The following is a 25,881-nucleotide window of genomic DNA, read 5'->3' as shown; positions in this document are numbered from 1 at the left end:
GTGCTTATGACCGGCTCCAGTTTAACAGCAGAGGTTTCACTCCGAATCAGTCGAGCGGCAATATATTTTCATCGGTTGCGTAACGCTGTGTGGAAGCTACCTGGTCTGTCGCTCCGTACTAAGCTTCAGGTCTTCTCGGCCACGATCATTCCCTCCCTTCTCTACGCTTGCGAAACGTGGACCCCCCTAATGGAACATCTTCGTCAGTTAGAAACATTTAGGCTAGCCTACCTACGATCCATCCTGGGTTTAACCAGGCTGGATTGTGTGAGGAGCTCACAAATCCTTGAAAGATCTGGACAAGGTCCCATCGGTGAGCTCCTCCGGCAGGCAAGGCTGCGTTGGCTGGGTCATGTAGCCCGCATGCCCAGCCACCGCATGCCTAAACAGCTTTTGTTCGGCCGGATCGAGGGGGCTAAACGGGCGCGGCACGGGCTAGAGAAGAGATGGAATGATGTGGTACAGGAGGACGTGGAGCTGAGTGGACTTGCCGATGACTAGTACCAGCGGTGTCAAGATCGGCCTCTGTGGAGGAGGCTCGTGAAGGACGCTACTGGGCAGTTAGAGGCATTCGCCCTCCAACAACAACGGAGGGCGGAGGAGCGACGCTCACAACAACGAGCGGAGCGCCGGATGGCTAAAGCACAGCAGGTTGGCACAGTAGGGGGCACAGGTGGTGCATCAGTCAGTCATCTCAGTCATTTTAGTCAGCCGACCTGTGGCACCTGGGTCTGCCCCGTGACTTCCTGCCAGCGGGTGGTCGACACTTCACGTGGCCTCAAGGTGCACATGGCCTGGCACAAGCGTCGTGGTGACGTCACCGCCACTTAGTGGCGAATGGTGGTTGTTGTTGTTATATCTGTGGTCGGGCGTGGTACTGGCCACCCACCCCCTCGTATACCGTGCGAGCCTTCATAGGTGCTCGCTAACACCACTTTGCCCCAAAAGTCTGTTTAGGCTATACTGGGGATCTTTGTCTTTGTATATCTATCTGTGTGTCACAACCTGTGAGTGGGGAGCGGTAGAGTAGAGGTTAGCGCGCTGCGCTATGAACTCCGCGGTCCGAGTTCGATTCCTGCTCATGTCCAACACCAGTGACGATTATCTGAACCGGTCCTGGGCCTCGCCTAGGTCGACTCAGCCTCAAATGAGTACCTGGTGCAGTGTGTAAACATCGCCACTGGGGAGACAAAGGAGGGTGTGGTCCTGGCCACCCACCCCCTCGTCGTATATGGCTCGGGCCTTCATAGGTGCTACTCGCTGTTGAGGCGACCAGGGGGATCTATGGCTTTGTATAGACGTGTGTGTCTGTGTGTGTTTCTGAGGTTGGAACGCCACCTGCTGAGCCATGGCGCGGATCCTCCAGTATTCGGCCTCAACGCTGTCCGAGTGGTGAGGGGCCGCTACCTTCACCTCGCACGCGTCCCCGCCGAAGCTGTCAGAGCCCGACTGGAAGCAGGAGAGCAGGTCCTGGTTGACAGCCAACGGCAAGAGCGTACAGATACACACACACAGAAAGAGATCCCGGGTGCAGCCTACACAGAGATCCCACGTGCAGCATACACAGAGGGTCCCGTGTGCAGCCCACACAGAGGGTCCCGAGTGCAGCCTACACAGAGCTCCCGAGTGCAGCATACACAGAGGGTCCCATGTGCAGCCTATACAGAGGTCCCGAGTGCAGCCTAAACAGAGCTCCCGAGTGCAGCATACACAGGCTGTCGTGCCAAGTGCCGTAAGCGAGCACTTATGAAGGTCAGAACGGTGCACCAGGCGGTGGTGTGGCCAGGAACCATGCCCGACTGCCTTTATCTCCTCAGTGCTGATGTTTACATATCTACTCATTTAAGACTGAGTCGTCTTACGAGAGGCCCAGGATGAATTTGGATATCTGTCACACGTTGGCTGCGAGTGAGAATAAGACTCAGGTCGTTGGGTTCGAAGAGCAGCGCGCTAATCACTTCGCTATCACTCCCCACACATTCATACGAAGACAAAGATCCCCCGTATAGCCTTAACAGACTGTTGGGGCAAGTACTTTAAGCGAGCACCTATGAAGGCCGGCACGGCACACGAGGGGGTAGGTGGCCAACACCACACCAAGCCACCTTTGTCTCCCGAGTGCCGAAGTTTACACACCACACTCGGTACTCATTTGAGGTTGAGTCGACCTAAGGAAGACAGGAACGGTTCAAATAATCATCACTGGTGTGAGCCGTGAGGGGGAATCGAACCCGTGTCGCTGGGTTTGTAGCGCAGCACGCTAACCGCTACACTACCGCTCCCCATTCATACACACGGACACACATTCGTGCACATTTGGAAAAACGTGCACACCGTGTTCATTATACACCCACACAATTTAATATCTGTATCCAGTGGTAACGCAGCCTGAAATTCAGTCCTTATTCACTTGCAACTCTGCTGCACTGTGTGGGATGGCGATGGCCTTTACCCAGCAGTAGATTGAGCATGGCTGAAAATATATTTATGTATAACTTCTTTTGCACCGTACATAGCCAACTGTGCTAATCGGAGGTGTGGGGGAAGGACAAGAAACTCAACACAATTTAGATTTAAAAGTGCATAGCTCCAGTAGCCTCCTTATTCACTCAAAACTGCTCTAGAGGAGTTGTACACCCCTAGCTGCCACTGCTATTCAGTGGCCTAAAATAAAATAATGTTTTGCTCAGGATGACCGCTGCAAAGTATTAGCTGTATTTTGATTTAGTGTGCTGATCTTAAAGGTGCATTGAAAAATGTGATACTCCGACTGACGCTCCTGTTGTTTGTGGAGTGACTCATGCAGCCAACTGTGGCTCTAGGGTTTGGTGTTACATGCTATTTATGTAGTTTATTGTAAAAAATTCGGTCACAGTTCCTATGATCACTGTTACATTGCATCTATGGCTTTATTTTGGTGATTTCTAAAAGTTTTTTGGTTTGGCCATGTTTTTGTTTATTGTAGTGCGGAGTTAGACTGATGGCCTTAATCTAAGTTTTCTTGTTGTTGTTTGACTTGCATCCCACTGGGATTTTTGCACACAGCATTGGTGTACGGTGCTATTTCAGGAATATTTTGATGTTTTTTTCCTGGATTTTCTGTTTGCACATGCACAAAGTCACTTTAAGATGTTTTCTTGTTCATGTTTTTGTTTTTTTGTTTGTTGCGGTTGCACCCGATTCAAGAGCCGAATGGCTCACAGGGCTATACCAAATAAATGAAACTATGAAATTATATCGGAAGGAAGTGCGTTCCAGACGGCCAGACAACAAAAATTATGACGACAATCGATTACTTAAACGCATTTATTTTAGCAGGAAACCCGCTATGACGTGGACCGTGTGGCACTTGAGAGGTCCCAGCCAGGGGAGTGGTACCTTTACGGGCTGCAGCGTGGCTGCAAACGCATCTTGGAGCGCGGAGCAAGCGAGCTTCCACATCTCATCCGTGAAGACTGGACCCGCAGACACGAGTAAGTAGCTGCGCCACCACGCACCCGAGGGGGGGGGGGAATGAGAGAGAGCAGAACACAGAGAGACAGTAGAAGACATCTTTATCAGGATGGCAATGACGAGCTCATTGCGGATAATCGTCACGGATGGTAGCCATGGCGGGGAATCAAACTCGATCCGCCGGGTTAGTAGTGCAGGGCACTGATCACTACACCACTGCTTTCCACATACCAACAGCTGCCTTTAAACACTTCTTCTTCTCCTTTTCGTATGGCTGATGTAGATGCAGAGGAACAACTACAATTTCACATTCGGGTGGTCAAGCCAGACATCCGTGTCAGGAGCAGCTGTGATGTCTCCTTCGTATTTGTGCAGTGGGCATTGCATCTTTATACGTTCTACGGTCTGCTCTGGATGTCCACAGTCGCACGCTACTGGAGAATTTTTTTAATTTTCAAGGTATCTGCATCTGCCATGGTTTGTGCAGATGTGGTTTCGGGTGGACCGTGAGCTTCGTGGAAGATCAAAACCAGGGATGTTCTGCGTTGGGTCAACACTAAGTGATGGTGATATAAACACAGTGCTTGTGTCAGGAGAAGTAGACTACAATTTCAAGTGATTTGGCGAAGGCTCGCTGGCAGGAGTTCACGGGACACCAAAGCGATACGGATTAACTGCTCTCCGTTGTGCCAGCTTGCTGTGCTCCCAAGAAAAACACAAAAACAAAGATCACCCGTATATCCTTAACTCACTGTTGGGGCAAGTGCTGTTAGCGAGCACCTATGAAGGCCGGAATAGCACACGAGGGGGTGGATTGCCAGCACCACGCCCGGCCGCATTTGTCTCCCTAGTGGCGATGTTTACATACCACACCAGGTACTCATTTGAGGCTGAGTCGACCTAGGGGGGCCCAGGAGCATTTTAAATCATCGTCACCGGTGATGACGGGTGTGAGCGGGAATTGAATTCTGGTCTCCAGGTTCGTAACGCAGCACACTAATCGCTACACCACCGCTCCCTACAGTCTGTGGGAATAGAAAGCGGCCGCTGCTGCTGCTGTCTAAGTTGGCGGTTTTCCACGCACCGTATGCAGGAGCAGCCAACGCGGGAGATGGCCTCTGCGGGCTCGGAGATGCAGGCGACGAGCAGGCGGAAGAGCTGGCGCAGCATCGCGCTCACCATGCCCTCAAAGCCGATCTCTGCAGCAGCAGCAACAGCAACAGCAAACGCAGTGTACAGATACAGAATCAAAGGAATAATTTTATTAATTCCATAAGCCTATGTTAAGATATGGTTTGCAAGATCTGAAAATATTGCTTCTTACCGACACGATTCAACACGTGGACCATGAGCATAAAGAGGAAATATTGATCGTTGCATCCCTACACTCACCCACCAAGTCCCTTCCCTGCTCCCTCATGCATACTCACCCCTTCCCTCACTCAGTTTCTTCCCACTCACCGCTCACCCGTCCACACTCACCACTACCCTGCACACCATCTCCCTGACTCACCCATTTATACTCACCTCTCCCTGTATTATCATCTCCCCCATTTACCTATTTCTACTTAAGCCCTCCCCTGCCCACTATCCCCCTTACTCATCCCTTACACATTCACCACTCATCCATCCACACTCGCTGACGGTGCACGCACATCCACAATCAACACCCCCCCTAGCCAGCACCAGCTATAGCTCCTCGCAGATGCTGGGACGGGGGGGGGGGGCAGTAGAGCTGTTGTGTGTGGCAGGAGGGCACGATAACAGCGATTCACCGCTCAGGAGGAATATGGGGGGCCCTGCGGCCATCGAATGCCCCTTTGGTAGCCCAAAGGAACACTCAATGGCCGCAGCGCCGCTGCGCCCCCCCTCCCGTACCGCACGCCCCGTCGCTCACCCATCTGCGTAAAGTTGTGCACGTGCTCCACGACGAGCTCGGAGCAGAGGCCGATCGCGTGCTTGAAGTTGGCGGCCGCCTCCTCCCAGTAGGCATGGCTGCTGTGCGAGCGCTGGAGCCACAGCGTCATGACGGGCAGCAGCAGGTGCGTCACCGCATACATGCCGAACTTGGGGCCTTGTCCACCACGATGGGAGATAAGGGGGGAGGGGCGGGGGGAGAGGCGGGGGGAGAGGGATGGGGGGGGGGCAGGCGGGGGGGGGTGCGGCACGGCAGACAATGTTCGTAACTGGAGCTAGGGACGGCTCGTCGGTCTTGATACCAAGAAGAGGTCAGCGAGGTCAGGAGGTTAGTGATAATTTCAGGAGGTTAACAGAGAGATACCTGGAGGCTATTAATACCCGGGAGGATGTTAAATTAAGACAGTGATATCCTTGGGAGATGGAGATACCTGGGAGGTGGGCGACGGCTCTAAGCAAGTAGAAGAGCAGGCTCAGGGTAGGGGGCTGGTTCTGCCGAGGGCACGCGGACACCGCGGACGCCAGGTGCTCCAGCAGCAGGCTCCACACACACACGAGGCCTGGGCACACGAACACACACGAACATACGTGCACAGATAAAGATGGCCCGATAGCCTTAAGAGACTGTTGGGGCGAGCGCTGTTAGCGAACAGCTACCAAGGCCAACTTGGCGTCGTGGATAGCACAATGCCTGGCCACCTTTGTCTTCCCAGTGGTGATGTTTATAAACTGCGCTAGGTACTCATTCAATGCTGAGTCGACCTACGGCAGGCCCAGGTCCTGTTCCGATAGTTACCACTGGAGTTCGGTCGCCGACACCGTATCGCAGTGTGCTAACCAGCGCACCACTGCACAAACGAATGAACACAAGGGCACACGCGCACACAACACGTCCCCCCATGGAGTTTCTCACAATGTTGGGGGCACGTGCTCTTAGTGAACGCATGTTTGTTTTTCAGCCATCTCCGTGGCACAGTGGAGGCCAAGGAGCGGTTCCAATATTCGCCATCGGTTGTCAGCCGCGAGTGGGATTCACGTCCAGGGGAGTTGCCCAGCCACGCAGGAAGCTTTCGGGGCTCCAGGGGGTACGAAGGGGAATTGGAGAGGGTCCGGTGGTCGTGGCGCGTTACCGGAGCCGTCGTCGAACTCGCCGGGCGTCTCGGGTGTGTCGAGGCTGTCCTCTGACGTGCCGGTGCCCGTCTCCGCGCCGTGCAGGGTGAGGCCGGCGAGATGAGCGCCGTGGAACATCGGCCGCGACGGCATCTCATAGATCTTACTCAGCAGCTGATACGCACACGCAGACAAAACAAAGATCCCCCCCCACCGCCATGTAGCCTTAACAGTCTTTTGGGGAAAGTGCTGTTAGCGAGAACCTATTAAGCTTGGCACGGCGCACAAGGGGGGTGGCTAGCCAGTACCACGCCTGACCGCCTTCGTCTCCCCAGTGGTGATGTTTACACATCGTACCAGGTACTGCTTTGAGGCCGAGTCGGCCTAGGGGGTAAGGCCCGAGACTGATTCCAATAATCATCACTGGTATTTACCTTGAGTGGGAGTCGAACGCGGGTTACCGAGTTCGTAGTGCGGCACGCTAACCGCGACATACACACACAGTGGCACATAGAGATACACAAAGACAAAGATTCCCTGTATAGCCTTAACAGACTGTCGGGTCAAGTGCCATTAACGAGCATCTCCGAAGGTTCACCCGGCATATAATGGCATGATCTGGCCAGGCTTCCGGATTACTTAATCTCCCGAATGATTCTGTTCACACAACACCAAGTGTCATTTAAATCTGAGTCAATCTCGGGGAGGCCCCGTATAAGTTAAGATACCACTTTACTAAGTAGACGTAGCAAAATGTGCGATCCACTGCACCACCACGATGCGGCTGGTGCTATTGTCAGTTCTGCTGGGGTCTGGCCAGGGCATGATTGTGGTCTGGCTGGGACACCGTGATGGTCCTTGACACCCATGGGTCGCCCTATGGTGAGATGTAAACTACTTGGCCTGGTATACAGGTCGTGGGTTCGATCCCGACCCTGACATCTATATATTTAGAGTTTGCATGTCTCTCTCCCCGTGATCGCGTGAATTTCTCTCTCCAGTTTTTTCCTCCACGTGCGTTTAGAGTATTTGGCTGCTATGCATTTCCACGCGATAAGCCACTTCGTTGAGCTATCATTTGTGGCCGTGTTACTTCTGAAAAAGAGCGATATAGCTCAATGGGCTTACCTGGTAAAATATGCACTTTTTTTTACGAGGTCTGGCCGTGTGATTTTGGCTGGGTTTAGCTGAGATGAACTGGGTCGGGCTGGATCTGGCTGGGTTTAGCTGGGTTGAACTGGGCCAGGCTGGATCTGGCTGGGTTTAGCTGGGTTGAACTGGGCCAGGCTGGATCTGGCTGGGTTTAGCTGGGTTGAACTGGGTCGGGCTGGAGATCTGGCTGGGTTTAGAGCAGCACCTGCGAGCACTGGCGGAGGTAGTCGAGGGCTGGGAGGCACAGGCCGAGTGAGGAGTATCCAGAGGAACCCTGGGTGTTCGAGCACGACTCCCGGCCATCGCCCTCCCCTGCACGCAGCCATGGGACACGTGAGAATGTGTCCAGTGCTTCACTACGATACAAATGCATCACAAAGCACATCACCAGCTACGAACCAACCAGCTGTCAAGAGGCGCTCTCAGATGCAACGTCTCTCCGCCCAAACGAACACGGGGCGGCACTCATCTCTGTCGGCGATCCTGAGCAGTGATGAAATTTCCACATTCATATGATGGGATTAGTATTTCTAGTCCCTGACGATTGCTGAGTTCCCAGAAAGTTTACTCATTTTATTCACTCTATAGGAATGAAGGTGAGCTGAGTTGACCCCCAACCTTGACACGAGTCCAGCGTTCTGATCATTTAGCACGGTTGGCTACGTACGGTGCGACAGAAGTTCAATATACGTACATATATAAAGTGAGGGAAAAAAAGTATTTGATCCTCTGCTGTATTTGTACGTTTGCCCACTGACAAAGAAATGATCAGTCTATAATTTTAATGGTAGGTTTATTTGAACAGTGAGAGACAGAATAACAATAAAAAATCCAGAAAAACGCATGTCAAAAATGTTATAAATTGATTTGCATTTTAATGAGAGAAATAAGTATATGAACCCTCTGCAAAACATGACTTAGTACTTGGTGGCAAAACCCTTGTTGGCAATCACAGAGGTCAGACGTTTCTTGTAGTTGGCCACCAGGTTTGCACACATCTCAGGAGGGATTTTGTCCCACTCCTCTTTGCAGATCTTCCCCAAGTCATTAAGGTTTCGAGGTTGACGTTTGGCAACTCTAACCTTCAGCTCCCTCCACAGATTTTCTATGGGATTAAGGTCTGGAAACTGGCGAGGCCACACCAGGACCTTAATGTGCTTCTTCTTGAGCCACTCTTTTGTTGCCTTGGCCGTGTGTTTTGGGTCACTGTCATGCTGGAATACCCATCCACGACCCATTTTCAATGCCCTGGCTGAGGGAAGGAGGTTCTCACCCAAGATTTGATGGTACATGGCCCCGTCCATCGTCCCTTTGATGCGGTGCAGTTGTCCTGTCCCCTTAGCAGAAAAACATCCCCAAAGCATAATGTTTCCACCTCCATGTTTGACGGTGGGGATGGTGTTCTTGGGGTCATAGGCAGCATTCCTCCTCCTCCAAACACGGCAAGTTGAGTTGATGCCAAAGAGCTCCATTTTGGTCTCTTCTGACCACAACACTTTCACCCAGTTGTCCTCTGAATCATTCAGATGTTCATTGGCAAACTTCAGACGAGCATGTACATGTGCTTTCTTGAGCAGGGGGACCTTGCGGGCGCTGCAGGATTTCAGTCCTTCACGGCGTAGTGTGTTACCAATTATTGTCTTGGTGACTATGGTTCCAGTTGCCTTGAGATCACTGACAAGATCCTCCCGTGTAGTTCTGGGCTGATTCCTCACCGTTCTCATGATCATTGCAACTCCACGAGGTGAGATCTTGCATGGAGCCCCAGGCCGAGGGAGATTGATAGTTCTTTTGTGTTTCTTCCATTTGCGAATAATCGCACCAACTGTTGTCACCTTCTCACCAAGCTGCTGGGCAATGGTCTTGTAGCCCATTCCAGCCTTGTGTACAATCTTGTCCCTGACATCCTTGGAGAGCTCTTTGGTCTTGGCCATGGTGGAGAGTTTGGAATCTGATTGATTGCTTCTGTGGACAGGTGTTTTTTATACAGGTAACAAGCTGAGATTAGGAGCACTCCCTTTAAGAGTGTGCTCCTAATCTCAGCTCGTTACCTGTATAAAAGACACCTGGGAGCCAGAAATATTTCTGATTGAGTGAGGGTCAAATACTTATTTCCCTCATTAAAATGAAAATAATATTTTTGACACGCATTTTTCTGGATTTTTTAAAAATTGTTATTCTGTCTCTCACTGTTCAAATAAACCTACCATTAAAATTATAGACTGATCTTGATTTAAAGCTTTCGTGACTGCAGTGATTCATATTCTTGGTTCTTTCGGTAAAGTCACGTTGAAGGGAAACAATAAAATAATAAAATATATTTTGATTTAAAGCTTTCGTGACTGCAGTAATTCATATTCTTAGTTTTTTCGGTAAAGTCACGTTGAAGAGAAACAACAAAATAACAAAATATATATAAAACAATAAAAAATTCTCACGACGTTTCGACCATATATATATTTTGTTATTTTGTTGTTTCTCTTCAACGTGACTTTACCGAAAAAACTAAGAATAATAAAATATATGTTATATATAATATGTTATATATATTTCATTATTTTGTTGTTTCCCTTCAACGTGACTTCACCGAAAGAACCAAGAATATAGACTGATCATTTCTTTGTCAGTGGGCAAACGTAAAAAAGGGGATCAAATATTTTTTTCCCTCACTGTATATACAAAGCGACACCAGGCCTCGAAATCCTCAACTGGGCATTGGGCAAATTTAATCGAGCAGGGCCCTTAACTGAAGATGTGTCCGCCCAGCGGTGCGCTCGTCACCGAGTGGCAGAAGTGAACCCACCCAGGCCTTGCACGAACTTGATGAGGCAGAGGATGCAGTCGACAGCTGCGTTGGCAAACACCTGCACGCTGTCCGTGCTCAGGAACGCCTCGAACACGTCGAAGACAGGAGCCCGTGACTTCCCTGCGCGTACCACACGAACGCGGTCATTCAGTTAATTGCTCGCTCATTCACCCGATCAGACGGTCGTTCACTCAGCTGGTCGTTTACAGGTACACAGGCTTAAGCAGGAGCGTCATTCAGAATATATATTTATACTGGAGGAATCCGATCAGCTATAGAGCTTTTTTTCACAGACATCCAGTAGGGGCACGGGGTAAGAACGTTACAACAATAAAAACAGTACAAAAACATGATAGTAGTGCAAAGTACAAGAAAGGTATATAAATCACACAAACACATACAAATAAAAATAAACCATCCCCATCCTACCAGGCAAAGCCCACTGAGGTATCAACTTATTTTTGAGACGCAACCTGGCCACAAATCATAACTCAACAAAGTGGCCCATGATTAGGACATTTATAGCACCAAAATAATCTAAATAGTAATCATCTAATGACTCTTATATTCTTGGTTATTTCGGTAAAGTCACGTAGAAGGAAAATAATAAGATAAAACTAACTCTCGTTAGTATCTATGGAACCACGGCAACACTGATTTGGAGAGGTTTATAAACAGTATTTGCAAATGAGTAATAACCACCCTCTTGTAAAAGTTAAAAGATGCAGCCTTGCATTTGCTTGCTCACTACTGGCAAAGGAGCCTCTACTAGGGAGCGCTTTAGAGAGCCCCTCAAGTAGAGGGACTTTTTCCTTCTCTCCAAAGCTGGCCAGACATCTTGTAAGTGGTAGGAGTACCAAAACTCCACCATGCCACACACAAACTGCCGATCAATGCACTGTTGCCTTTGTAATGCAGTGCACTATTGCTGCTTTGGAGAGGCTTGCGAATGTTATTTGCGAATAAAAACTATATTAGTTCCTGACAAAGGAATTAAATTGCTCTTCGGTTCTTTCGGTAAAGTCACGTAGAAAATAAAATAATAATAGAATATGACGTTTCGGTTGCAACACAAGAAACTATCATCAGGTAAGAATGAATGACAAAACGCAGACACGGAAACAGCATAGGCAGACACACATGCAGAGAGAGAGACACACACAAAGACACGCCGAGCGAGACACACACCAAGACAAACAGAAGGACAACGAATCTCTGCCGAGGCCTTAAATCGAGAGAGGGGGGAGGGGCCGGGGCAGAGAAAGGACTGGGGAGGTGGGACCAGTTGACAAACGAGGGGACAAAGAGGGAGCAGTGTGGAATTCCGGATCACAGTGGCCGGAGGAGAGACAATGGTTTAGAGCAATAAAATCGAAAGTTTAAGAAAGCAAATTTAGTAAAATTAAGAAGTGTAATGCAACACAGAGAGTCGGTTAACACACAGTTAACGCATAGCCTGGTTGATTAACATTCTCCTAAAATTAGAAGTGTGATAAAAGAATTAAATTGACCACTCCTATTAACGTTGTCTATAACCCATAGTAGGCCTCAATTAAGCTCTAACCTTTGTTCATTGATTCCTCGGCCTACTGTTAACATGCCTCTCCCAAATATTTCATCACCTTTTGTAATAATAATTTTAATTAAAACATTTTTTATTTCATCAAATTCTATTCATCATCTCAAGTTGCTGGGCAAGGCTAACCCCAAGAGAATCATATTCCACCAATATTTGGCAGAAAAATGGGTATACTGGTCATAATAACTGTCTGCATATGTAGCCTTTATCAACCTAAAATTGGCAAAAACTCGTGTGAATGTCAATGCACCAACACATGAATCAAGTCTCAAATATCTGTTCACTGTCTCCCAGGCCCAATCTTAGCCAGGCCTCCGTCAGGCCGATGTCCCAGGCTGGTGGATGGCTTCACCATCATCATCATCATCACGATCCATGTGCAGATAGCACGTAGGTGTCAACGACACATTTGGTAATTTGTTTCCACTTTCCTCTGTCTTGTGCCAATATGTTCAAGTAGTGGCCACATCTTTCTGGCACCAATCTCTGATGTCGTCATCAAGCAATTCTCTCTTACGTCTTCCTCTCTTTCCGGTTCCTTCCATTTTTCCTGAACAACATCTATCATGAACCTGTCGTTGTCCATCCTACACAGGTGATGTGTCCAAATAGTGCCACAGTTTCCTTCTCATTACTGTCTGCATCATCGGGTCCTTTCTCTACGCGCAAACTTTTCCTTAACTCCCACGTCGAAGCACGGCTTTACCCATGGTGTATTCTCCGATGAGGTACTCCTTGGCGTCCGGCCGGCTGGCGTGGACGGTGCGCAGGGCCCCAAACAGAGGCCTCCACCCCGATTGGATGCGTGAGGCGCAGGCCTCTACCAGCTCCCCAATCGATGTGATCACCTGCGGGGGCACGCCACAGAGGGTGAATGGACAGTGCGAGAAAGACACGTTTGACGCTTTCCCCATTCCGTGTACGTCATCGGTTTTTCTTCCGATTCCGTTCCGATGAAGCGTACACGTCTGTCATCGGAACTGAGTCGAAATAACGGAATCGGAAGAAAAATTTAAAATAAAATAACTTTATCGGTACCGAGGCTCCCACTAGGCTATGCGGGAGGGCGTGTGGCATAGTTTGGCGCCAGCTATCGTAGACTGCGATCGTGTTGCTACAGTTCTTTGCGGTGAGCACGTCTTTAAAAACAACGGCGCTACGCCTTTCTAAATGAAGTTAACACGAACGGCTTGCGCATTCCGCGATTCAGTGGTAAACGGGACACCCACCCTGCAACTTGCAGATGTATCGGAATGGGAAAAGGTTAAGTTTCAGTCCTGTTTGGTTCAAGTGCAGCTATTTCAAGGGCAAAGGCAGTCGAAAATCAAACAAACAACTTCATGCATATGAGGGCGCCGTGGAAGCGAGATGTTAACTATCTTGCTTGGTATGCAGGAGGTCGTGGGTTTGATCCCGACCCTGACACCTGTATATTATGAATGTATATTTGGAGTTTGCATGTTACTCTCCCCATGGTTGCGTGGATTTTTCTCCCAGTGCTCAGCGTTTATAATAAACATCATGCTTTTAGAGTAATTGGGCTGCTGTAAATTTCCACATGATAAGCCCACTTCGTTGAGCTATCATTTGTCGCTTCTGAAAAAGAGCTGTATAGCTCAGTGGGCCTTACCTGGTAAAACGAAAAGTGTAGTTTTTCTATTATATGTTGGAAGCTCATTGTCATCATAATCGGCCGTGATCGATCCACTCCTGCCTCACCTGGTCCTGCACGTCCTCGTCACACAGCTCCAGCTGCATGATGTGCTGGAAGGGCCGAAAGAGCGCCTCGCCCATGTGGAAGTGGGGCAGCTCGCTTCGGCTCGACAGCACCTCGGTCAGGATGTCGTGCAGGAAGGAGACAGCTTTCTGGGATACGTGCCGCTCCTTGTGGCAGGCGGCCTGGGCACACGGTGGCGACGCACGGGAGCACCGACGACGAGCAACAGGGAGCGATGAGTGGCGTGCGCGATCGCTCACGGCGGCCCTTTCGTTATTCCACTGCCAAACAAGGGGCCTCTGCGCACCGTGCAGGTCCGGGGAGAGTTATACGGCCATACTTCACCACGCTGATCATTACGGGGTTGGAGAAGGTGGAGAGCATAAATGCGAGAGCATAGAGGTACAGTACAGCAAGAGATTGTGGTCCGCCTCCTTCCGCTGCTCACTATGCAGCTCCACTGCCGATGACACCTGTTGTTCATAGTAATCGCCCATCTAAGCACTATCCAGGTTCAACTTTGCTAAGCTTCCAAGATCTGATGAGGTCGGGCACATAACAGGTGACAGGCAGTAGAAGTAACAACAACAATAGTGCATGTTGTTTATTTCATTCTCCATGAAATTGTCACCAAGTTGCAGAACTCCTCAGGAGGGTCCTGCATTGGGACGTTTTGGCAGATTTCTTCACGACGTTTTACATTTTGATTTAAAGCTTTCGTGACTGCAGTAATTCATATTCTTAGTTTTTTCGGTAAAGTCACGTTGAAGAGAAACAACAAAATAACAAAATATATATAAAACAATAAAAAATTCTCACGACGTTTCGACCATAACTCAAACGGTCATCATCAGGTGTGTCGGTTTGCATAAATTTATTTTGAAAACGGCATATTTATTTATTTATATATAAAAAAAATAACGTTTGCGTCACGCGCAACGATTGGCAGTTTGCCCAGGACTAGTCCATCTATTTTTTGAAAAGAGGAGGGGGGAGACGAAATTTGTTTTTATGTATGCTGTCTGAAAGCCACTGTAAGCGTGAACAATCAATCAAGAACTGAAATGATTTATCAAATCTTTCCAATGATTGCTAAGATAGAATCCATCTCCTCGGTTGAAATTGTCTCTGTGTTTGTATATGTGGATAGCCTCATGAACGAATCTCTCATGGAAGCCAGATGGCTTACAAAGAACCTCCGTCTTGGAAAAGTCAATGGCATGTGAGCCTACTGAATTAGAACAATGATCTGCTACGGCCGAGGTGTTGGTCCTACCGTGTTTAAGGTCTGCTTTATGTTCACGAATGCGGTCCGAGATATGGCGTTTGGTTTCTCCAATGTAACTACTACCACAGAGGCAACTTAGTTTGTAGACACCAGGGTATTGTATGTCCGGAATCACATCTTTTACAGACGGAACCAGATCACGGATTTTATGTAATGTGTTGAAACGGACCTGGATCTTGTGTTTATTCAAGATTTTGGAGATCTTTTTTGTGATCCCAGCAATGTAGGGTAAAGTGATGGTTTTGAAAGGCTCCTCAAGAGGGTTCTTCTTCATGGTTTGAGTGATAGCTTTGCGGATTGTATAGTCGGAGAAACCATTAGCCCTAAGAGCTTGGTGTACGTGCTTGAGTTCACTGCTTATGTGTTCCTGGTCGGATATGCATTGGGCTCTATGATACAGAGTCTTGATGAGAGAATTCTTCTGTGATGGATGGTGGTGGGAATCCGGTTTCAGATAAGCATCCGTATGGGTAGCTTTCCTGTAGACAGAGTGGCTCATTGAACCATCAGGTCTCTTTTTAATTAGGACATCCAAAAAAGGTATCTTGCCATCTATTTCGACTTCCATGGTAAATCTGATGGCTGGGTGTATGGAATTGATGTGGTCGAAGAATTGGTCTAGAGCAGGCCGGCCATGTGGCCAGATGACAAAAGTGTCATCTACGTACCTCTTCCATAAGGTTGGGCGCAGAGTGGCAGTCTGGATGGCGTCAGTCTCAAATTTCTCCATGAAAATGTTAGCTATAACTGGAGAAAGGGGGGAGCCCATTGGGGTGCCCTCAGTTTGTTTGTAGAAAGTTCCATTTCAAGTGAAGTATGTATTGGTTAAACAGTGTCTCACCAGGGGGGGTACCTCAGTGTTTAGTCCTTGATGAACCAAGTCTTCAATGATTGCAATGGTGTCAGGTACAGGAACCTTGGTGAATAAGGAAACTACATCAAAACTGACAAGCAGGTCGTCTGGGGACAGGGAAATACCCTTGATTGTTGATACCAGGTGAGTAGAATTTTGTACCGCAGAGGTGGTCTTTCCAGTGAAAGGACGCAGGATTTCAGACAAAAAACGAGCTAGTTTGTAGGTGGGGGAGCTGATAGTAGAGACTATGGGACGAAGAGGTGTATCAACTTTATGTATTTTTGGTAAGCCGTATAATCTTGGTGGCCTGGCAGCAGAAGGTTTCAACGAAAACTGTTTAGATTGATCAATTAATGCGGTTGAATCAGAAATTATTTTGTTGGTTTGTGTGACGAGGCTGTTGGTGGGATCTCTTTTTATTTTTGTATAACTACCATCGTCGAGTAATTCTTTAATTTTGTTGTTGTATTCTATTTTATCCATGATGACGTTGCTCTCAGGGGCCTGGGTCACATCGCTGCAGACGTAGCAAGATCTGAAATCGCTGCAACCCTCAAAAACGCTAAGATGCCAGCTAGCAACCTCAGCAAAGATGAGCGTTTTGAATTATATAAATTAAAAAAGAGGAATGATATTGTAGTTCTCTCAGCTGACAAAGGCAATGCTACTGTCATCATGGATAAAATAGAATACAACAACAAAATTAAAGAATTACTCGACGATGGTAGTTATACAAAAATAAAAAGAGATCCCACCAACAGCCTCGTCACACAAACCAACAAAATAATTTCTGATTCAACCGCATTAATTGATCAATCTAAACAGTTTTCGTTGAAACCTTCTGCTGCCAGGCCACCAAGATTATACGGCTTACCAAAAATACATAAAGTTGATACACCTCTTCGTCCCATAGTCTCTACTATCAGCTCCCCCACCTACAAACTAGCTCGTTTTTTGTCTGAAATCCTGCGTCCTTTCACTGGAAAGACCACCTCTGCGGTACAAAATTCTACTCACCTGGTATCAACAATCAAGGGTATTTCCCTGTCCCCAGACGACCTGCTTGTCAGTTTTGATGTAGTTTCCTTATTCACCAAGGTTCCTGTACCTGACACCATTGCAATCATTGAAGACTTGGTTCATCAAGGACTAAACACTGAGGTACCCCCCCTGGTGAGACACTGTTTAACCAATACATACTTCACTTGGAATGGAACTTTCTACAAACAAACTGAGGGCACCCCAATGGGCTCCCCCCTTTCTCCAGTTATAGCTAACATTTTCATGGAGAAATTTGAGACTGACGCCATCCAGACTGCCACTCTGCGCCCAACCTTATGGAAGAGGTACGTGGATGACACTTTTGTCATCTGGCCACATGGCCGGCCTGCTCTAGACCAATTCTTCGACCACATCAATTCCATACACCCAGCCATCAGATTTACCATGGAAGTCGAAATAGATGGCAAGATACCTTTTTTGGATGTCCTAATTAAAAAGAGACCTGATGGTTCAATGAGCCACTCTGTCTACAGGAAAGCTACCCATACGGATGCTTATCTGAAACCGGATTCCCACCACCATCCATCACAGAAGAATTCTCTCATCAAGACTCTGTATCATAGAGCCCAATGCATATCCGACCAGGAACACATAAGCAGTGAACTCAAGCACGTACACCAAGCTCTTAGGGCTAATGGTTTCTCCGACTATACAATCCGCAAAGCTATCACTCAAACCATGAAGAAGAACCCTCTTGAGGAGCCTTTCAAAACCATCACTTTACCCTACATTGCTGGGATCACAAAAAAGATCTCCAAAATCTTGAATAAACACAAGATCCAGGTCCGTTTCAACACATTACATAAAATCCGTGATCTGGTTCCGTCTGTAAAAGATGTGATTCCGGACATACAATACCCTGGTGTCTACAAACTAAGTTGCCTCTGTGGTAGTAGTTACATTGGAGAAACCAAACGCCATATCTCGGACCACATTCGTGAACATAAAGCAGACCTTAAACACGGTAGGACCAACACCTCGGCCGTAGCAGATCATTGTTCTAATTCAGTAGGCTCACATGCCATTGACTTTTCCAAGACGGAGGTTCTTTGTAAGCCATCTGGCTTCCATGAGAGATTCGTTCATGAGGCTATCCACATATACAAACACAGAGACAATTTCAACCGAGGAGATGGATTCTATCTTAGCAATCATTGGAAAGATTTGATAAATCATTTCAGTTCTTGATTGATTGTTCACGCTTACAGTGGCTTTCAGACAGCATACATAAAAACAAATTTCGTCTCCCCCCTCCTCTTTTCAAAAAATAGATGGACTAGTCCTGGGCAAACTGCCAATCGTTGCGCGTGACGCAAACGTTATTTTTTTATATATATATATATAAATAAATATGCCGTTTTCAAAATAAATTTATGCAAACCGACACACCTGATGATGACCGTTTGAGTTATGGTCGAAACGTCGTGAGAATTTTTTATTTTTTATATATATTTTGTTATTTTGTTGTTTCTCTTCAACGTGACTTTACCGAAAAAACTAAGAATATAACGTTTTACATGTGTGGTAGAAAACGAACATGCACAGTGCCACAGTCGCCAATCTAGCGTTCAGGGAGATGCTTCGAACGGCGGTCTAAAACCCGGCCGCGCGAACCCGGCCGCGTGAATGGCGACGAGGCACAGCAAGCGGAGCTCACCTCGACGAGGTGGGGCGCCACCACGGCCCACGTGCGGAAGAGGTGCAGCAGTGGGCGTCGCGAATCGCGCACCACACGCAGCATCGTGTCGCCCAGCCGGAAGAGGTGCAGGGCGCTGCGGCGGCCCTGCGTCGACCTTGCCACCCCCTCGGCGCAGCACAGCACTGCGATGGGGGGGGGGTGCGTGGGGGGCACACACAGACGGCGACCTCGTTGCAAAACGCGACTAGCTGGCGCAGAGATCGCAGCCCCATCGTGTGGAATGCTCGAAGGCACAACATCGAGAACAAACCACCTCGGGCTCGACCACTTACAAGCGTGACCTGAAGAGACACATTTACGTAGCGTGCGAAAGAAGTTCAACAACAAATGTACAAACTGCACATAACCACGGTTTTGCATTTCTTAAATGACTATTCACCTTATATTACACACACAGCATGGAGGGAATGGGCGTTATACGCGACTTCTTCTTACACAGGGGGTCTCTCGGGCAAGTGAAGGAGGAGCAACAATGGGGTAATCTGAAATTAAGATAATCACAGCGTTTAACAACCCATCAATTAATATAATAAAATTGATTCTTACACTCGTGATAGGTGCGCAGAGAGCCATGCTTGTGAGAACGATCGTTTACATTCGTTCATAACATAGGTATTTGGGTTAGATCGCGTAAATATATAAATGTGTCGTTTTGCACAAAACGTCAACATTATCAAAATCATATTCTTAGTTTTTTCGGTAAAGTCACGTTGAAGAGAAACAACAAAATAACAAAATATATATAAAACAATAAAAAATTCTCACGACGTTTCGACCATAACTCAAACGGTCATCATCAGGTGTGTTGGTTTGATGATGACCGTTTGAGTTATGGTCGAATCGTCGTAAGAATTTTTTATTGTTTTATATATATTTTGTTATTTTGTTGTTTCTCTTCAACGTGACTTTACCGAAAAAACTAAGAATATGAATTACTGCAGTCACGAAAGCTTTAAATCAAAAATTATCAAAATCAATTGAGTGTCCTTGTTAGCACGCGTGTTCTGCTATTGCTGACAGTTGCATTTGGGAGAATTAAATGTTATGTTTGCCCAACATAACATTTACCACACGTGCAGTTAATCCTATACACCTTCTGTTGATAGCTTCGGTAATACATCTTTTGTATCAGATATTAAATTCTGTATTTTATGTATCGTGCCAAATCTGACTCGGATGTTTTGTTTTTCCAAACATCTGGATAGTTTTTCAGTTACTCCCGCAAAGTACGGTATTTTGATTGTTTTAATTACTTGAGCAATTTAAATATTCTTGTTATTTGATTTGGTTTTGGTATTCAATGCCTTGTTGATTTCTGCAACATTGTAACCGTTCATTTGCAGCGTTTCTTTAACATGTTGAATTTCACTTCTCAGACTGTCACCATGTGACACTTTTTTAGCTCGATGAATGAGCGTCTTGATATAAGAGCAGATTTTTGTGCGGGGTGATGGTGACTCTGTTTTAATATAGGCGTCAGTATGCGTTTTCTTTCGGTAAACACTGTCTGTTATTTTACCATTTCTACCCCGTCCGAGCAGAATATCCAGAAATGGTAGACTTCTGTCAGTTTACACTTCCATGGTGAACTGGATGGATGGGTTTTGAGAGTAGAGATTATTTAGAAATGCGTTCAGTGTAAATTTGCCGTGTGGCCAGACCACCAATGTGTCATCCACATATCTAAACCAAGCAGATGGTTTTAGTGTGCTTGAAGCTATTGCTTTTGTTTCAACATCTTCCATGTACAAATTCGCTATCACAGGATACAAAGGAGAGCCCATTGCTGCTCCTTCCTTTTGTTTATAGAAATCACCTTGCCACAAGAAGTAGGTGTTTTTAGACAGTGCTCAGCTAGTCTTGGGATATCTTTGGCTAAACCGTTGTTCGTTACCAGAGTGTCGAGAAATGTAATTGATTCGTTGACCGGAACCCTCGTGAACAGAGAGGTCACGTCATTAGGATTAAGCTTAATATCTTTAATTAAATTGATGAGATGTTCAGAGTTTTTGATGAACGAAGAGGTCCGACCGATGAAGGGCTGTATTAGTTTCGTTACGTATTGTGCTAATTTGTACGTGGCAAAGCCTACTGTACTAACTATGGGTCTTAATGGGACATCAGGTTTGTGAATTTTTGGTAGCCCATAAAGTCTTGGTGGTTTTGATGCCCTTGGTTTGTTCAGGTATTGCTCTTCCTTGGGAATTGATGACTTGGCAATGATTGCCATTGTTTTAAGTTCCAAGGTGCTGGTTAGGTCTCGTTTAATTTTAAGGTAAGAACCTTCATCAAGTAAATCTTTGATTTTATTATCATAGTCCTCACGGGGCATCACAACAGTCGATGGGCCCTTATCAGCAGCAAGAATTTGGATATCTTTATTTGCTCTCAATTCGCTTAAGGCTTTTACTTCACTCAAGTTAATATTTGTTTTTGGCACTTTGTTATTCTCACTAATTTTGGCAACCTCGTGCCTAGTCATCTCTGCTTGATTATGAGGGAGATGTCTAACTGCTGATTCAACTTCAGCAATGATCTTATCGACAGGGATTGTACGTGGGCCAACAGCAAAGTTAAGACCTTTAGACAGGACTGAAACCATCTCGCTAGATAATTCAACGTTAGTCATGTTGATAACCGTTTTATTTATGAGATGTTCATTTTCTGTTGAGAGTTGTTTGTTAGTTAGTCTAGCAAATTTGTAAATTTGGGTAGTATTCGTTTTGTTAAATACATTATCAGCTGATTGCAGTGTAATTGTGTCGATTATATTACAGTGATCTGTAGAGACACTGTTACTCATTTTTACATGTAAGGAAATTAGTGATTTAGAAGTGTGACTTAGTTCACTTCTATTATGCTGTATTCTCAATAGACAGAAAGGACAAGTTCAAAGTGCTCGCATAATGCACATGCATAATGTACGTTGCCTCAGTAATCACCCCCCCCCCACATTGTGCAAGAGCGCACAAGAAGTACGCCTTTTGGCATCCTCTGGTCTAACACCGTTTGAGACGAGGCTCAAAACAAAGCTGTCTCTGGTGTGGACCAATCAGTTTCAAGGACAATGCCACTATATTATCAGAGTATTTTTTTTGTTTGCATTCTGACCACAAGTATTGTGGTTAATGCAGACATTATTCCTTGTAAAAGGTTTCAGTTTGATGTTTTAACATCTTAATACCTGTTTTGTTGACAGAAAAAAGGGGAAAACCTCTTCTCAGTGCAGAAGGGTGGTCAACACATCTACGCCTCTATATAAGGAACGAAACAGTAAGACGTCTCCACAAATCTGGCTGTCGCCTGATGAAGCTAGTTGTAATTACTGGTGAAATGTCGTACTCAGTTTGTAAATGTTGTGGCTTGGCTCTCCAACACACCGGTGTGCTGTACTAGTGACGAGTTGGCATGTTCTGTTTACATGACAACCCTTACTAGTTGGCTGTGTTGAGTGGTGGCGGGTTTTAACGACACATTTATACATTTACGCGATCTAACCCAAAAACCTCTATTATGGATGATATTGGTCGCGAAAGCCAAACGTTTTTACATTCGTGTATGTTAGTGTACACTGTGGAGAAAAGTCACTGTTGCACAGTGCGGTCTGTTCCCCGTTCTTCGGCTTCTGAAAGCAGCCCGATGCCACGGTGGCCGTGTGGGCATGAGGGCCGGTACCTGGCATGGCGAGGGCGTAGTCGGTGCTCTCCGCCACCGAGTCGAATAGCTGGGCCTGCGACGCGCGACGCAGCTGCTGCAGGAAACCGACGAGTGCGGCCAGGTTCAGCTTGTACGCCGCCTCCTCAAATAGCCTGCCACCAGCCAGCAGCACAGACGAGCACAACCGTCGTACGGAGCGGGTAGGGGTGGCGCGGATGTGGCCCCGGCGCTACAGCGTTTAGGGGCAGCAGGGGTGGGGGGGGGGGGGGTCACAGTTCGAACCCCCGTGGCCGCCCTAGTTAACACTGTGGGTGTATTGACCGTAAAATAAATGCGCCGTCTGCTTCACAGGTTACGTTGAAGAGGGGGGTGCGGGGTGGAGGGGGGGTGGGCAGTGTGGAAAAAAAAAGCAATGCAGATGTTCACGCGATTTACGAGGTGTTAATTTTAGACCGAGTCAACCTACAGGCATTCAGGACAGCTATCGCCTGTCCACAAATGCACAAAGATTCTCTATGTACTCCTTAAGACTGTAAACTGCAGGTGCCAGCACCTACCGAGGTTGGTATAGGATACAAAGGGGTGGGTGTGGCCGATATCATGCCCAGCCACCTTTGTCTCCGTAGTGCTGGTTACGCACTGCAATAGGTATTCTAAACAAAACTATTTTCTTCACCAGGTAAAAGCCCACTGAGCTATTAGCTCTCTTTCAGAAGCGACCTGGCCACAAATGATATCTCAACAAAGTAGCTAATCACGTGCAAATTTATCGCAGCCAAATAATGTAAAGGAATTGTACACCGTGCAGGCCTTAATGTACAGTGAGGGAAAAAAAGTATTTGATCCCCTGCTGATTTTGTACGTTTGCCCACTGACAAAGAAATGATCAGTCTATAATTTTAATGGTAAGTTTATTTGAACAGTGAGAGACAGAATAACAACAACAAAATCCAGAAAAACGCATGTCAAAAATGTTATAAATTGATTTGCATTTTAATGAGGGAAATAAGTATGACCCCTCTGCAAAACATGGCTTAGTACTTGGTGGCAAAACCCTTGTTGGCAATCACAGAGGTCAGACGTTTCTTGTAGTTGGCCACCAGGTTTGCACACATCTCAGGAGGGATTTTGTCCCACTCCTCTTTGCAGATCTTCTCCAAGTCATTAAGGTTTCGAGGCTGACGTTTGGCAACTTGAACCTTCAGCTCCCTCCACAGATTTTCTATGGGATTAAGGTCTGGAGACTGGCTAGGCCACTCCAGGACCTTAATATGCTTCTTCCTGAGCCACTCCTTTGTTGCCTTGGCCGTGTGTTTTGGGTCATTGTCATGCTGGAATACCCATCCACGACCCATTTTCAATGGCCTGGCTGAGGGACGAGGTTCTCACCCAAGATTTGATGGTACATGGCCCCGTCCATCGTCCCTTTGATGCGGTGAAGTTGTCCTGTCCCCTTAGCAGAAAAACACCCCCAAAGCATAATGTTTCCACCTCCATGTGTGACGGTGGGGATGGTGTTCTTGGGGTCATAGGCAGCATTCCTCCTCCTCCAAACACGGCGAGTTGAGTTGATACCAAAGAGCTCCATTTTGGTCTCATCTGACCACAATACTTTCACCCAGTTGTCCTCTGAATCATTCAGATTTTCATTGGCAAACTTCAGACGGGCATGTAGATGTGCTTTCTTGAGCAGGAGGACCTTGCGGGCGCTGCAGGATTTCAGTCCTTCACGGCATAGTGTGTTACCAATTGTTTTCTTGGTGACTATGGTCCCAGCTGCCTTGAGATCATTGACAAGATCCTCCCGTGTAGTTCTGGGCTGATTCCTCACTGTTCTCATGATCATTGCAACTCCACGAGGTGAGATCTTGCATGGAGCCCCAGGCCGAGGGAGATTGACAGTTCTTTTGTGTGTCTTCCATTTGCGAATAATTGCACCAACTGTTGTCACCTTCTCACCAAGCTGCTTGGCAATGGTCTTGTAGCCCATTCCAGCCTTGTGTAGGTCTACAATCTTGTCCCTGACATCCTTGGAGAGCTCTTTGGTCTTGGCCATGGTGGAGAGTTTGGAATCTGATTGATTGATTGCTTCTGTGGACAGGTGTCTTTTATACAGGTAACAAGCTGAGATTAGGAGCATACTCCCTTTAAGAGTGTGCTCCTAATCTCAGCTCGTTACCTGTATAAAAGACACCTGGGAGCCATAAATCTTTCTGATTGAGAGGGGGTCAAATATTTATTTCCCTAATTAAAATGCAAATCAATTTATAACATTTTTGACATGCGTTTTTACGGATTTTGTTGTTGTTATTCTGTCTCTCACTGTTCAAATAAACCTACCATTAAAATGATAGACTGATCATTTCTTTGTCAGTGGGCAAACGTACAAAATCAGCAGGGGATCAAATACTTTTTTCCCTCACTGTACATATGTACAGTCATACCTCGGTATACGACCGCTTTGGAATATGTCGAATTTCGTATACGTCGTGTTGTGACGAGAAAAACATGTCTTGGGATACGACGTCTTGCTTGGGATACGACGCGCTTGCTAGAACTTGCATGGGTCAGGATGAGTCACCGCGTACACGCGTAGACCCCATTCACGACTGAAACAAAGCGCCGCTCCTCAATCTGCCTGTACAGTAGATCTCGTTCAGTGCACAACCCTTGCTGTAACTCGTAGGCTATCAACTCCTCTCAGCAAGGTAAAGTGACGTGAAATTTTATTGTTATTTCAATTTATTTTAATTTATTTATGCATTTATTTCCATGTATGTATGCATTTTAACAATAAGTAGTGTCTACATTATGTTATACAACCCCATTAATGTTTAATATGCCATATAAAATATAATTTCTTATACTCTGGAACGGATTATTTCCTTTCCCTTTATTTCTTATGGGAAAAATTAGTTTGGTAGACGTCACTGTCGGTATAAGTCCTCCTACCTTCCTGAACGAATTAACGACGTATACCGAGGTACCACTGTATGTTTACTTATTTAACACCGTACGTAGCCAACCATGATAATCAGAGGTGCGGGGGGAAGGACAACAAACTAAACACAAACATCAGTACTTTAAGAAATTAGTTTTTAATCTAGATAATGTGTTTTGGGTACCAGCACTTGTCCAAACGTTCTGTAAAACATTTTTTTTAACAAGCGAATCATGGCCTTTGTGGCGCAAGCTTACGACTCCACGGGGCTGCCTCACCGGTCGACCTCGGTGGACAGGCTGCAGATGACCTTGGCCATGTTGGCAGGGGTGAGGACGCCTCCGTTTCCCCCAAAGTCGAAGCTGCCGCGGGGCCTCGCGGCGCTGTCCCCGATCAGCTCCTGCACGCTCGGGCTCTGATGGGCGGGAAATCATTCAGTCTAGCATGGGGGAAGTCTAACATTCAATCTAGTGTGGGACAGTCTAACATTCAGTCTAGTGTGGGGGCAGTTCAACAGTCTAGTATTCGGTCAAATTAACATGCATATGGCACAATTCAGAGCAGCGCTCTACCCCATAGCATTGTGATTGAATTTAAGAATTCTCCTATGCCTTGTTTTACTGTCTCATTTGTATTCACTCTAC

At 46.8% G+C, this 25,881-nt stretch overlaps 1 protein-coding gene across 2 annotated transcripts in view; it reads right to left on the bottom strand.

The window, feature by feature from the left end:
- ARFGEF3 (ARFGEF family member 3) overlaps positions 1–25,881 on the bottom strand; it is a 98,206-nt gene that overhangs the window by 23,813 nt on the left and 48,512 nt on the right. For both annotated transcript variants that reach the window (XM_032973440.2, XM_076074902.1), the window contains exons 22-34: positions 25,516–25,652; positions 22,315–22,448; positions 18,598–18,761; positions 13,737–13,916; positions 12,724–12,865; positions 10,436–10,558; positions 7,838–7,944; positions 6,501–6,654; positions 5,802–5,930; positions 5,351–5,527; positions 4,538–4,652; positions 3,379–3,481; positions 1,339–1,470 (exon numbers count right to left, since the gene is read on the bottom strand). In XM_032973440.2, the coding sequence (XP_032829331.2) occupies positions 1,339–1,470; positions 3,379–3,481; positions 4,538–4,652; positions 5,351–5,527; positions 5,802–5,930; positions 6,501–6,654; positions 7,838–7,944; positions 10,436–10,558; positions 12,724–12,865; positions 13,737–13,916; positions 18,598–18,761; positions 22,315–22,448; positions 25,516–25,652 (1,797 nt within the window). The remainder of the gene's footprint in view (positions 1–1,338; positions 1,471–3,378; positions 3,482–4,537; positions 4,653–5,350; positions 5,528–5,801; positions 5,931–6,500; positions 6,655–7,837; positions 7,945–10,435; positions 10,559–12,723; positions 12,866–13,736; positions 13,917–18,597; positions 18,762–22,314; positions 22,449–25,515; positions 25,653–25,881) is intronic.

This window comes from Petromyzon marinus, chromosome 51, assembly GCF_048934315.1.
Source record: "Petromyzon marinus isolate PM22_M1 ecotype Great Lakes invasive population chromosome 51, UKy_Petmar_22M1.pri1.0, whole genome shotgun sequence".
NCBI classification, from domain to species: Eukaryota; Metazoa; Chordata; class Hyperoartia; order Petromyzontiformes; family Petromyzontidae; genus Petromyzon; species Petromyzon marinus.
The sequence above is the reverse complement of the archived record's forward strand: the minus strand, read 5'-3'. Positions and strand labels throughout refer to the sequence as shown.